The sequence below is a fragment of the Clinocottus analis genome, unplaced genomic scaffold, assembly GCF_023055335.1.
Source record: "Clinocottus analis isolate CAN_PGR_092001 unplaced genomic scaffold, fCliAna1.0.p SCAF_1, whole genome shotgun sequence".
Lineage (NCBI taxonomy): Eukaryota > Metazoa > Chordata > Actinopteri > Perciformes > Cottidae > Clinocottus > Clinocottus analis.
In genome coordinates this window covers 16,135,170-16,149,237 of record NW_027175820.1, presented here as the reverse complement: position 1 = coordinate 16,149,237, position 14,068 = coordinate 16,135,170, and the positions used below count along the sequence as shown (strand labels likewise).

Genomic DNA, 14,068 nt, shown 5'->3' with positions numbered 1-14,068 from the left:
CAGGTGATACTCGGCTAGTGCAACAGCGTTTCTCCGGTTGCCTCAGAGACTTGAGTTTTAAGATGACTGACAGCCCGTCAGAGGAATGGAAATCTCTCAACTGGGCAAAAGCCACAAAGAAGGTGGAAGTGTATGAAAGCTGGGAGGGATGCCCTATTCAAACTGTGGAAGGAGCCCATTTTCTGGGTCATGGTAGGATCCTTTGTTATTTATATAAATGTTTATGAGGACTTTTAGTTAATTTTCTACTGGTGGGCCACACCAGCATAACATAACCACGTCACAAATGTTAAATATGTGTCATACTTTATGTTTGAAATTAACGGGGGACAGACAATCTTCAATGGGGCAACATTACTTTGTTCCATTATATAGCTCTTGTCTAAAAATACAATGGAATTTTGTTTGCAATTCTTTGCTTCTTCTCTCAGGTTTCTTGGAGATGATCAGATATGTATTCAGTGGAGGACAGGACTTTGACATTTATATGGATTTCAGAACAGACCAGCTCAATGCACTTTTACTCTTTACATACAACACACAGACTGATGACTATATGCTGGTAAGGAGCACAGACACATTTAAGACTGAAAATAAAACTTAAAAATTGCACAACATCAGCGTGTTATTTTATGTTGAATGGTGTATTGGTTATTTGTAGGTGGAGCTGGAAGCCGGCATGCTGTCGTTCATTCTTGCCGCTGAAGGTCATGTGACTGAACTCAGCATGTGGGTGGGGCTTAGCTACTGTGATGGAGACTGGAAACCACTTTCATTGGCAAAACGTGGCTCGCTAATTTCTGCAGCAGTCAACGACTGGGCAGAGGAGACAAGGGGAGCAGGAGAGCCAGTAAGGCTGAGAGTTGATTCACCACTATACCTGGGGGGCGTCCCCAAGGAGCTCATACATCCTGCTCTCAACAGCCAAAGTCACAAACACGGTGAGAAATTAGTATCAGGACTTTGACACTAAATCTAAATGGCCAAAAGAAATGTTTAACTGCATTGTTATTGATGCAGAATACACCAGTTATGCAGCTTAACTGGTCAAACATGGGATTTGCTTCTTGTGAAGTAAAGGTACTTGCAGGTTTTGTTTGCCTTGACCGTAACTTGCCCATGTGACTATCTGGCAAGAGCTGCATTAAATGTACCAACCAGGAGTCATAGTGGTTGCTTGCAGTATCACAACTTTCATTCAAGTTTAAATGCATGGCAAATTCGATCTGGAAAGGATTTTGAATGATATTGCTTATTCGAACGATATACAGTGTAAAAGTATTTCCCAAAGTTTTCGGAAAGATGTACTCTTCTCACACTCTCCTTCCCTATCTCCTCTGTTTTTTTTCTTTTCCTCTTCTCCTACTCTCTTTTTCTTCTCCTTTCCTTATTCACAGGCCTAGGAGGTTGCATAAGGGGCCTTACCATACGAAGTGATGAAACAAACCCTCCTGTCAGTCAAAGTGTTAATCTCTCTGTTGCCTCCCGCCGTTCTGTTAGAGTCTACTTAGACGGCTGTCCGACCAGTGAAAGCCGGTACAACTGCAGAGGAAACGATTCAGTGTTGGTGTATAGTGGGAGGAAGACACGAGCCACAGATTATAGCCTACAGCCTTTCACTGGTAACGATGCACAGTGTGTATTTAGTACACTAGTAAACTAACCACTCGCCTAACAACTCTGCCATGCTGTCAATGCATCTTTTTTACATTTCAGTAATATATCTTCCTTTGACATCCAACAAACAATACAACAAACAGGGCTTTGATACTGCAGTCTCTGTTACAACAGTCAATTAAATGTTGACATTTAATCAAAGGAGCACCAAACTCAATCTGCAAACAGCAATCAAGCTTATTACTAAAGGACAGTTAATATTAAGAATTATACATTTATAAAAGTTGTCCCTTGGTGTATGTTGTACAGATTGTAAAGCCCGTTGATGAAAATTTGTGATTTGTCATGTTGGGCTATTCAAATAAAATGTAGTTGACTAGTATTTATCTGAAGGAAGAATACTGACTGGGAGGTTCTCTCAGAAATATATATTGTAAACAAATACTTGGAATTATTATTATCTATTGTTAGATAATTATTAATCTAATTAATATTACTAATTAATAATCTATGATTTCCTGTTTATTGTTAACAAATAACAAATGCTCCAATGTATGAATATTATTTTGCACAGGTATATATTGATAACATTTTTTATTAGCGAGGTAAATGTGACAATCATGATATAGATTTAAGGTTATTTTAGAACATGTGATGTCTTTTTTTGTCCATATAGCCTTTTTTAAATGTAAGCAATCTGTTTCTCCCTTCTCCAATGTGCCTCCCAAACTCTTCCTCCTATGTGCAAAAACACGTATGTACACCTTTCAAGAGTACTTGTACAGGTTTGTGGCCTTGGCTGTCGGAGGTTGGGCGGCAGGACCTTGGCAGAGAGTACGCAGCCGAAGCAAAGGTAAAACATCTCTCTTCATTCAGCAGTAGTTGGTATGCTTTTCTATGTATTATCAGACCAATATGTTTACAGCCAGATGATGTAATTACAGTAATACACACTCTCACATATATATATTGCATCATACACCCGACTCATACATGCGGTATTGCCATACACAAGCAAAGTACACACACTGTACACTGTACCTGCAACAGTATCATATGTCTTTTTCTCTGATACTCTTTAATAGTATGAGGAAATGTGTGTGTGTGTGTGTGTTTGTGTGTGCTCTATGTATGGTCCTTCAATGTGCTGTGTAATTTGCAAGTTCATGACCAAATGTTTGATTTTAATCTGATTGACTGCAACTGACATATTTTACTTGATGCCTTAAAGGGCTTTTCCATCTGAACACATACAACATTTTAGTTGACAAAGGCAAAATGCAGGCCTCGTCAGTATTCCCTCCTGTTGACATTGTTCTCTTGTTTCCCTTTGTTTCTAAGAGGTTTTAGAGGTAAAGCCATGACTATGTTGTACAATATGTGAGACTTATCTGAAGCCCGTTATATTGCATGTGCCTGACGCTATGAGAGATTGATAAAGCCTCTATAAAGGGCATCCCAGTAAAAGGCTGTTAACCCAGAATGGCCTGTGTGGTCCCTTGTGTAATATAAAGCTGCTCGTTAGTAGCGAACGATACACTGGTAAGTCTCAGTATACCATGCTACGACCAGAGAGGGGAATGAAGGAGGGTGAGGAAAGAAGTGCTAAAAACATTAAGAACTGAAGAGGAGGAGGATGGAGGACAAGGTCTGAGAGGAAAGGAGGGATGAGAGAGGAAGTCTAGAAAAAAAGGAGGTGGGGGGGCAGCAAGGTGAGAAAAACAGGAAGACGTAAGAATAGCTGAAGAAGCAAAAAACAGATGTGGAAATGAATGGAAACAGAAAATGAATTTGGATGTGAGGCTTTGAGATGGACAGAGTTGAAGGAAGGGAGGAGGTGGGGCTGGACCATCCTGAACTACTGAGAGTGTCAGAGAAAGAAAGAAGGGGAGTACTGCCGAGAAGGAGGAAGGCTGATTGCTGTGAAATATAGCCCAGAATGAATGGCTGGCTGTATTAAATCAGTGCTGAAAAAGTTACTACTCTCATAAATACTATTTATGCTAATGGTGAGGTATGATTTACTGGGCCTATTAAAACACTGAGAGATGGGGGATGCTTTTACTTTAACCTTATGTGCTCTCGACCTGTTGTTTTGCTTTTTGTCTTTTGTTTTTTCCCTTTTTGCTTATATTTGATATATCTTTCTTTTGACACTTGTTCTGCCTGGCCTATATTCTTCATTTGCTTATCTTATTTGCTTTATTATGTATTGCTTAGTTTAATTGTAGTATCTGGTTGTAATATGTATTTATTCTGCTGCTTACATTTATGTATCTCTTTTCTTGTCTTGATCCACATTGTTCTGCTCTCGACAGTCTCCTTTCATCTTGACTCATTTTACTTCTATCTTGCTTTCTCTCTGTCTCTCTCTATGTAGTACCGAGCTCTGTACCGCCTCCTACCACAGTGCAGAGCTTGAATGGCTTCAGTGCCAAGGTGAGCTGGGTGCCACCCACTGGGGACATCAGAGGGCTGATTGATAGATATGAGTTGAAGGCCTACAATAGAGATCAGCCAGAGGTACCACCTGTCAAAGCCATGTATTTGGCTAATGGGAATTTCACAGGTAAAACACATACTCACCTTTGATAGTATACATGATATTGACATGCAATACATATGAAATATATACATTTAGTTCAGATACTTAAACATGTTGTCAAATTACACGTAAGGTTCCAACAAACCAAAGAGAGGTAACTATTTTCTAAACAACAGAAATAACTGGATTTTGCTCAGTAAGACCCAGGCGAGCATCACAACTGCCTTATATGAGACATGGATAATTTATGCAGAATTTAACTTAACTTGCAGCTGTTGTTCTGTTAACTTACTGTAGCTGCTTCCTTACCTCCTCCTATTGAGACGCTGACTGAAAGCACATTCACACTGCCGTTTTCACTCACTTTCCTTCTTGTTTTTCATATACAAACACACATTCACACACGTGCACACACACGCACGGACACACACACACACACACACACGGTCCCAGGCAACCCTGTTAATGTCTCCTTGGCAAGTCCTCAGCTTTAGGAGACTGTCTCCATTTGGAACAAGACACTCAGGACTACCCCAATGATGTCATACCCTGGCATTGCTCCTCTCTCTCTCTCTCTCTCTCTCTCTCTCTCTCTCTCTCTCTCTCTCTCTCTCTCTCTCTCTCTGTTGCTCACTTTTCGATCTTTCCCCACTTCATCTTTTATCATGATGATGATGTCTGCGTCCCCTGCTGCTATTCGTCCCTCCTCTCATCCACTCTGCCATGTCTCCAGGCAAATATGAAGATGAGCTCTCTGTCTCGGTCTTTCTCAGTGTCTCTCTCGGTGCTCCTCATTCCCTCCCTCTCTCTTTGCCAGACATTAAGTCCACCATGATAAGGCTTCTTGTTAATTTATGATGGCCTCGACACCTGACTGCAGAATTACACCAACGGCGAAAAAACACAGAAACCAAATGAGGGTGTAATAGCAGCGGAGTGAGGCCCTGGCCCCTAATTGAATTAAAAGACATGGGTAACAGAGACAGAAAGAAGAAAGACAAGTACAGGTTGACTGGACACAGAGGGTAAGGAGGTTTAAAGAGGGAGGAAGAGAAGAGGGGGATCTAAAAGAGTGACTCAAGAAATACAGAAAGGAGTGGAGAGGGCAGACGGCTAGGACAAAAAACACCAGACAGAGACAACCGAAGCCTTACAATTAGAACACTCTCCGTGTGTGCCAAGCCCAGCAAGTTTGCTTAGCAACAGTGGCACAGGGATACAAGTAAAGCATTTGAATTGCACCATTGAAGAAGATTGATACATACTTTAGTAACAACAGTTTCCAACACACACTAAAAAAAAGTGTGAGGCGGGGTTGGAACAAATGAGTGTTAAAGGACTCATTGCAAAAATGCATTCTTCAATTCACCTAAAGCTAATATGAGGATAGGTTGAGCGGTGTTAAAGAGTCTTTTCCTCTACCTGTTTGCTCTACGTCACGCTTCGTTTGACATGTTCATGCGCTCCTCTTCTCCAGGTGTTCTGCCGGGTCTCACTCCATCCACTCAATACATTATCACTGTCAGCGCCTGTAGTCCCGTTGGCTGCACTGAGAGTCTTCTTAATGACAATGGTGATGATAATGATTTGAGATCAAGCCTCACAACCCCGGAGGAAGGTAAGGCTGTAAAGCACAAACATATACACACACACACACACACACATGCACGCACACACACACACAGCCACTTTTACATTCCAAACCAGTTGCATTCATTTATGAATGTGTCCAGTCACATTGATACACTAAACACACTTAGCTCCTATCTTCTGCTGGATTTTAGCTCTGAAGAAGAGAAAGGAACAAAGTGAGGACAAGACAGAGGGACAAGTCATAATGGAATAAAAAAGAGAAAGGTGGGAGTAGAAGTAAGATGGCTGGATTGGACAAGATACAAAATGATGAATGAAGAAAATGAAGCACATTGTAAGTGAAAGGCAGATTGTACAGAGTAACATTTTTCTTATCTGGGAGGTCATGGTGGGAAGATTACAAGTATAAGGAAAGAAGAAGTGGAAGAGAAATGAGAGTTTTTTTCTTCATATGTTAGTCACTATTAATCTGTGCTGGACTAACTGGCCTTGTTGGGGAGATAATGTGACGGCAGGGGTCAGTGCAGAGTTGGCAAAAATCAATCTGAAGGAAAAGGAGAAAAAAACAGATTACTGTATTGATTCTCACTGAACGCAGAGTTAAGACACTGAACCATGTTAGGAAGACCGGACCAAGAACTTATTTATAACTCGGTTTCGCCAAAGACTATTTTTCAAACTCACAAAACCTCATGTAGACACAATTTTACTCAGTTCTTTGTGAACAAACTAAGCACATGTTGTTCACCTTCTTCACTAGATCAAGTATCATAAGATCATACAGTTCCCTCTCTATTCTCTGCAGTGTTTTGATAATTAATCCCAAACTGTGTCAATCTCTAGCACCCTGCGCTAAAAATAAATTAAAGGCTTAAATTAAATTAGGCTTTCATTTTTATATCATTAGAAGGTGATATTTTGAAATGTTAACTTGTCTTAACTGCCAATAGGAATAGTTTATGTCATTGTTCATTTCTAATATAGTAATATATTAATGTTGATAATGTGTTTTTGCTTTTCTAAAACTAGTTTTCATTGTCAGGAAATATTAACCATACTGAATTTCAAATACAACAAACAAGTGGTTTGGAGATCCTGGCCAAAAAGAATAGAAGATGGGGAAGTTCTCCAGCCCAAACTAAACTACTTAACAAAATAAAATAACATATAACCATCAGTCTGACCTAGAAACAAGGAAGAGAGATGAGGGAGGGTACCAGAAGGAGAGCAAGAGAGAGAGAGAAAAAACACCTACAACCGGTGTTCCCTATGGCACGCACTAATAACTTTTAACAATTCAATGTTCAATATGAAGTATTATGTTTATATTGAAACAGGGAACAACAAGGTTTTGGAAATACCCTTAAAAACAAATAATTAGATTTTCCTCCAATTTCAGCTCCAGATGTTGTGTCTCCACCAGTTGCAGTCTCTTCCCCCTCAGCCCTCTATATTACATGGGAACCCCCCACAAGGTAATATACAGCCTCACCTTCCAATCTCACATTTCTCTTTTTACACATAAAAAATAGCAGGATAAATATCTATATCTATATAAATATTACCCTCATTTAACATTTTTGTTCCAATCATAGGCCCAATGGAGACATTACAGCATACTTCCTTTATCACAACAACCAAATGGTCTACAGGGGGAAGGAGCGACAACACAACATCACTGGTAAAAAGGAGTGAGAGAGAAAGTGTGTGCTTGTGTGTGCGTGTTGTAGTGTTCATGTGACTGTAGAGGAATGGGACCTTGGTGTAAAGAGAAGGGGAAGAGTGAAGAAAAGCAAAATGGAGTGGGGGATTAGCATTTGAAAAAGGAAAGAGCATCTCAGTCCTCACCAAGGGAATAGCACTTTGAAAAAGAGCGCTAAACACACACACACACATCACACACATGACAATGAAGCAGTAGAGAGACAAAGAACACTAAAGATTAGCACACATGCATACCGTACACACAGTTATTTTTTTGTTATTAAAAAGACTTAAAAATGGTTTAAAAACACACCGCTGAGACTACAGTGCTACACGAGGATATGAATACAGTAGATACATGCATACAGTCTCAATAGAACATATGCTGACAAAAATAATGTGGACAGGTACACACACTCACAAACACAGGAGATTCATTCTATATGGCATTTCATATGAGCAGAATAGATTAAAACTCATTTTGATTTTACATACACACACATAGGTTAGCAAAACATTACGCTGCCCAACGGTGTATGTGTGTCCTCGTTAGTTAATGAATGCATGAGAGCACATATCATCCATGCTGGGTTAATAATGCAGAGTGTCTGATGTTCGCAGTGATTGGAAGGATTATGGACGTTGTAATTATACAGTATGTGCAAGAATAGATCGCGTTACAGAGAGTGAGATTGCCACAGTGAGACAGATGGAGAACAGTTTTGAAGCAAAGATGAAAACTGAAAGAGAAACAACGATTCAGAAATGGAGCTGAAAGGAGAGAGAGAGAGAGAGAGAGAGAGAGAGAGAGAGAGAGAGAGAGAGAGAGAGAGAGAGAGAGATACACCGAGGAATGATTCTGAGAAAAAAAAGAGCGAGTTCAGGGATTTGGAGCTAAATGAGGGTTAAATTTCATCAGAATAACAAGTTATTAAGCAATTTAGTTCTACAAGCTACATCAGAGGTGTTGAGCCATAAATTATTCTGACATCATTGTGTTTGTACTTATTGTCATGCCTCTCTGTGTCCTGCTGTCTTGTTGTGTGTGTGTGTGTGTGTGTGTGTGTGTGTGTGTGTGTGTGTGTGTGTGTGTGTGTTTAAGGTCTCGGCGTCTATTCGACCCATGTCTTGGTACTGAGTGCATGCACGTCAGTGGGCTGCACCAACAGTTCACAAGTCACTATGCTGACCTCTCAGCTTCCTCCAGGACCCCTACACGTACCAACTCTTACCCTGCTTGACTCACGGACTATTCTGGTGGAGTAAGTGAGTGCACACACACACACACACACACACACACACACACACACACACACACACACACACACGTCTAAATGGGTGGTCCATATGATAATACACAAACTCGCAAGGACCTTCTAGGTAAGAGAGATAAAGTGAGTGTTCACTGTTTCAGCATTACTGAAAAGAACAAGGTAAGAATGAAAGTGGTTTAAAGAAATGTTATAGCTTTTCATTCTATATTTCATATGTTGAGTCTGTGTAAAACACAAAGAGCGAGGGGGCGACAGAGCCAGTGACCTTCTGCAGTTGTGTTTACCGTGCAGAATATTCTTCTGTACTTGACCTTCCACCTCCAGAGGGAGGGGACAGAGGAAGATAGATCTCTGCACTTTTTCCATCAAGCTCATGTGCAAATGTTCCTGGTTTTTGTGTGTGCGAGTACGTAAGAGTCGATCTGCGTGAAAGCCATTAGTGTCCTGCCTGTCACTTACAGTGGGACTCATCGCAGGAGGGCACAGAACCACTAACACACACATATACACCACACTTAAACAATGGATGGAGGGTAAGTGTAAGGATGGAGAGGGAGGAATATGAAAGCTTACAGTGTCTAATGGTGAATGCATGTGGTTAAGATGCAATGATCGTGGTAATGATCGATTATCTTGGATAAGCAGCACACATTTATACATACTGTACACAAGCACATCTGACTGATTGTACTGTAGGAGCTGTTCAGTCTTATTCATAAATACTTTTCATATATAATCATTTGAAGGGATAAAGAATTGATCTGATCCACAAAACATTGGTTGGCACTGGTTTCCTCTTATCCCTTAATCCTGATATCAGAGTTGATCCTAAATTGAATCAACCCTATGTAAAAGGAATAGGAGGAAATAAGAACTTTAGGAAAATATGCTTCTGAAGCAAAACTATACAACAATCTGAAAGACAAATCAATATGTGTGAGCAATGTCTGACAAACATATATTATTGATGTAACTGAACTACTTTAATAGTTTGATGATGATCAGTTTACCAGTGGTTCTGATCATGCTGATATGCTTTTTTTCTCTGAACCAGCATTATATTCATTTTAATAATAATAATAATAATAATATATGTTTGTGTAGTTAAAATCATCTACTGTTATATTGGCAAATTATCGCTGTTATTCCATACAAAGAAAACAAACATATTCATTTTAGAAACATGTAGTCTTTAGACGGTTTACAGCAAGACAAACACATGATGTAATATCATCCATGAGAGTATGCTGGGATTTGTATCCTTGTCTTTAAAATGCCTTTAAAATGTGTTTCAGCTATTTATTCACCAGGTGTGGGAAGGCTGTGTATTGCCTTGTTAGCACTTTGGTAATAGGAAGAGGTTGAGAGTTCATACTTGGTCAATAACTCTCTATTGTGTCTGTGAGAAAAGCTGTGAGTGAGTTAGAAAGAGAGAGAGAGGGAGAGGCGGAGAGAGAGCAGTAGATCCACTGAAAATTATGTGAAGAAAGAGATATTTTGTGAGTTTGAATGGAAAGAAAGCAGGGGTATAATTAATATGTATGTGTGTGTGTGTGTGTGTGTGTGTGTGTGTGTGTGTGTGTGTGTGTGTGTGTGTGTGTGTGCATGTGCGTGTGTTTGTGCGTGCATGTCTGTGAGAAGGGTTGAGGGTGAGAGACTGTGAGAGAGGTTGAGGAAGGCTGCAGGATGTGAACAGAACAATATCAGCAGATTTATCCCTGACCTCATCTAACGCTACCTGACACAAAAGTGTTCATACACAAACGCAAACACAACTGCAAAAATACTTACACCGAGAGACGTGTGCACCGTCACGATTAAATTGAAAACCAGATAGGACATTTTAGAAAAAAGGTATATTTCATTAACTAAAACAACAATCTTTTTCTTGAATTCAAGCTTGTTTTCTTTGTCTGTGTTTTTCAATATCCCATACTTTAATGTGTTGTCAGTAATTATATAATCCGTGCCAATGTAGTTTTTTTGAGTGTGTACCAAAATGATGTCAGTGAGGGAAGGGGCATGAGACAAGTTGTCACGTCATGGAATCAGAATTTGAACCTATTGCATTTCAAGCACATGGTTTTCAATTAAATGTGCTGATTCACACTCGTCTGATTCACACTAACTTCATAAGGTTTTGGAAAACAATGATTTTTTAAAACCATTAACAACGTGAATTATATTTCAGATTATTACAACTCCCCTTTGATTTAGTTTTTCAAAAGTGGACATGCATCATACTGTCAATCGACGGCATATAAATCTTTTAATAAATGTGATAGATTAGCCACAGTGGCTAATTGTGTGCTAACACACACTCATCAGTCATTCAAAAACTGGCTTTTAATGGGAGGAACCAAGAAAGGAATCCATCACTTTGGAAAATGACCTCCCTCTGCGACTATACCAGGAGGGTTGGTTTACTCTCAGGAATTTGTAAGAATTACAGAACTATTTATAAAAGAACATTTTTTTCAATGCTCATTTTCTGAGAAAATCTTTACTTGTTTTGTTCTTCAGATGCTTTGGATTTTGTATAATGTGAACACACAAGCAGTATTTCAGTCCAGTGACGGTAGTCGACAAGTTTCCATTTATACATACTGTCTATTGTCCTCTCCCTTGCTCTCTCTGTTGGGGATGACCTTCGTGTTCTAAATATAGAAAAGGAGACACCTCTATCTGACAGAGGAAACTGTGTGGGCAGCATACACACTTGGTTTGTGTTTAAGAATGTGTCTGCGTGCGTGTGTGTGTGTGTGTGTGTGTGTGTGTGTGTGCGCGTGTGTGTGTGTGTGTGTGTGTGCGCGCGCGCGCGCGTGTGTGTGTGTGTGTGCATGTGTGTGTGCATGCCCAGACACTCATACGTAGACACAAACAGAGCAATCTGGCCTTTCTCACAACCTTTTTTAATCTAACTTTAACCGTCAATGCATATACACAATCTTAGAAATAATGTCTTATTTACCAAAGTTCAAAATTCCAAACCAATTAAATGCAACCAGTCCTGGCAACATCTTAATATACAATATATTTAATATCTGTCTGTGTTAAAAAAAAGAATGACAGCTATTGTTTAATTACATATTAGAATTGGAATACATCTAAAAAATGTCTATTATTTTGTTATGGTAATACGAGCAACAATTAAACATTTTTTTTACATCCAATGTTTTACCTACACTGGCCTAGTGTATCACAGTGCTGGAAAAAGTGGCTCTTTTATTGGTTTCTAATAGAAGTCCAACAGTTCTATGGTAGAAAGTAGAAAGGCATAATCAGGCTCTAGTTAAGCTGAAAAACATGCTGAAAAAAATAACTTTTTCGGTGGATACAGTTGTAGTTTTGATCTCCTCAGATGAATTTTGTCATTAAAACAATGAAATAATTCCATCCTTGTCTTTTGTCTGTAAATTGACTTTACACTATGGTAATATAATACACATAGTGAAAGTCCCTAAAATCATAATTCAAGTACAGCACTTGAGTAAATCTATTTAGTTGTTTCTATCTCATCTGTTGCCTCTCTTTCTCTGCAGGTGGTCACGTCCCTCTCAGGTCAATGGCGTTTTAGAATTCTATTCCATCTTCCTGTCACGTGACGGTGCAGCGCCTGTGCTCGTCCATAACAGCTCAGAACTTTTTGAAGACCACACACTCCGCGACCTAAGCCCTGGAACAGTTTACACCATCACAGTCGCTGTGAGTCCCTTACTCTTTCATCTTTTTGATTTGTATCGCCACATTCATAAACTCATTAATGCATGACTGTGTTTTCGCATCAGGCCTGCACAGGAGGTGGGTGTACCTTAAGCCCTCCCAGCCAGGCTCAGACTGAAGAGAGCACCCCAGAGAATGTCCCTGCACCGCTGGTCACGCCTCTGTCCCCAAATGCACTCAATGTCAGCTGGACACCTCCTGATACTCCGAATGGTAAGAGGGAAGGCACTTAATCTGAGATACATAGTCTAAAACATTCAAATAAACAATCAACAGTGTTAAGAATGAAACATTTTCACTGAATACATGCAAACACTTGCAAGCTTTCAATCATCAATTTGAACATATTTAAGTAATACATAGATGCAGGAAAGTGATCCAGGAGATATAACATGGAGAAATATTGACAATACATTAGTTATACTCTGGGATTGACTACACACTGTCAGTATTTACTAAAACCCAAGCTATCAAATATATAAATCCTGATATCATTACACAGTTATCCTGTACATGTGAGTATGAAACAGGTGAATGTTTCCCTTTGAGCTAGAGGAATCAGATGAGTGTGCAAGAGATGGAGATAAAACAGGGGAGGACATAGAGGACTCAGATAGAACAGGTGAAGAGACAAAGACGGGGGAGAGAACATGAAATTTGAGACTAACGGAGACCAGGAGTGAGGAGGCAGTGCTTCACCAAGCTCCTTTAAGTGGATGGAAAGTGCTCCCTTTTGACTGAATAGAGAACTGCAGGCAGGAAGGACATAGACTCACAGTGACCGCCTTTCTCTCTTATTGGTCTCTATTCTTCTTACCTTCATCTAATTCACTTGCAGCTAATTAAAATCCATGTACAGATTTGGACTAGGTGTATTTGACATATATTGGAAGTGAATTTGAAATCCTGCTACTGACTTGGAACTGTGTAGAAAATAAAGTTGTTTGAGATTTAAGAGACTCAAAGTTGTAGATTTGTAGAGTTTCCTGCACAATTCAGTTTGGGAATTGCATAAATGAATGTTTCTTCAGAGTGTAAATTTATATACCAATGTGTTTGAGTGAGAAAGCACTAGGAGGGATGCATCATCAATCAATATACTTCTATCTGAAATAAAAGTATTACTTTAACAATTTAAAAACCTAAAACATATTGCAAATAGTCTAAAATAGTAAAAAGAAACAACAAAAACTGCCTGCCATATCTTGTTTAAACAACTACAGCTTTTTTGTAGTATGACTTAAAATTTTCACTGTAAACTTTAATCAAGCAATTTAATAGAAATGTACAAACTGGAGAACATAACAAATAAACTGTATATTAAAGCTAAGAACAAAGTAGGCATTTTTACAAACAGCTTCAAAAAGCAAAACAACCTGGAGCACTCTTCTATTTTAGCGTTGTTGCATCTCTCTTTTCTCATTTTTTTTCATCGCTTCACTGTCCACAATGAAGGCACAAAATTCCCAAAAAGAACTTCAAACACAACAATGAAACAAATTGTCCTACAAATGATGAAATGTATACTTTGTATGAATATCATTACATAAGTATGTCTCTGAAGCACTTACATCAGATGTCCATGTGTCATAATAAAATACTTAAAGGAACA

At 39.2% G+C, this 14,068-nt stretch overlaps 1 protein-coding gene across 1 annotated transcript in view; it reads left to right on the top strand.

Moving 5' to 3' along the window:
• ush2a (Usher syndrome 2A (autosomal recessive, mild)) overlaps positions 1–14,068 on the top strand; it is a 196,158-nt gene that overhangs the window by 82,725 nt on the left and 99,365 nt on the right. The window contains exons 33-44 of the mRNA XM_068575666.1: positions 4–192; positions 432–562; positions 662–941; positions 1,398–1,622; positions 2,390–2,470; positions 3,998–4,186; positions 5,640–5,780; positions 7,155–7,230; positions 7,351–7,436; positions 8,562–8,721; positions 12,276–12,438; positions 12,522–12,669. Coding sequence (XP_068431767.1) covers positions 4–192; positions 432–562; positions 662–941; positions 1,398–1,622; positions 2,390–2,470; positions 3,998–4,186; positions 5,640–5,780; positions 7,155–7,230; positions 7,351–7,436; positions 8,562–8,721; positions 12,276–12,438; positions 12,522–12,669 — 1,869 coding nt within the window. The remainder of the gene's footprint in view (positions 1–3; positions 193–431; positions 563–661; positions 942–1,397; positions 1,623–2,389; positions 2,471–3,997; positions 4,187–5,639; positions 5,781–7,154; positions 7,231–7,350; positions 7,437–8,561; positions 8,722–12,275; positions 12,439–12,521; positions 12,670–14,068) is intronic.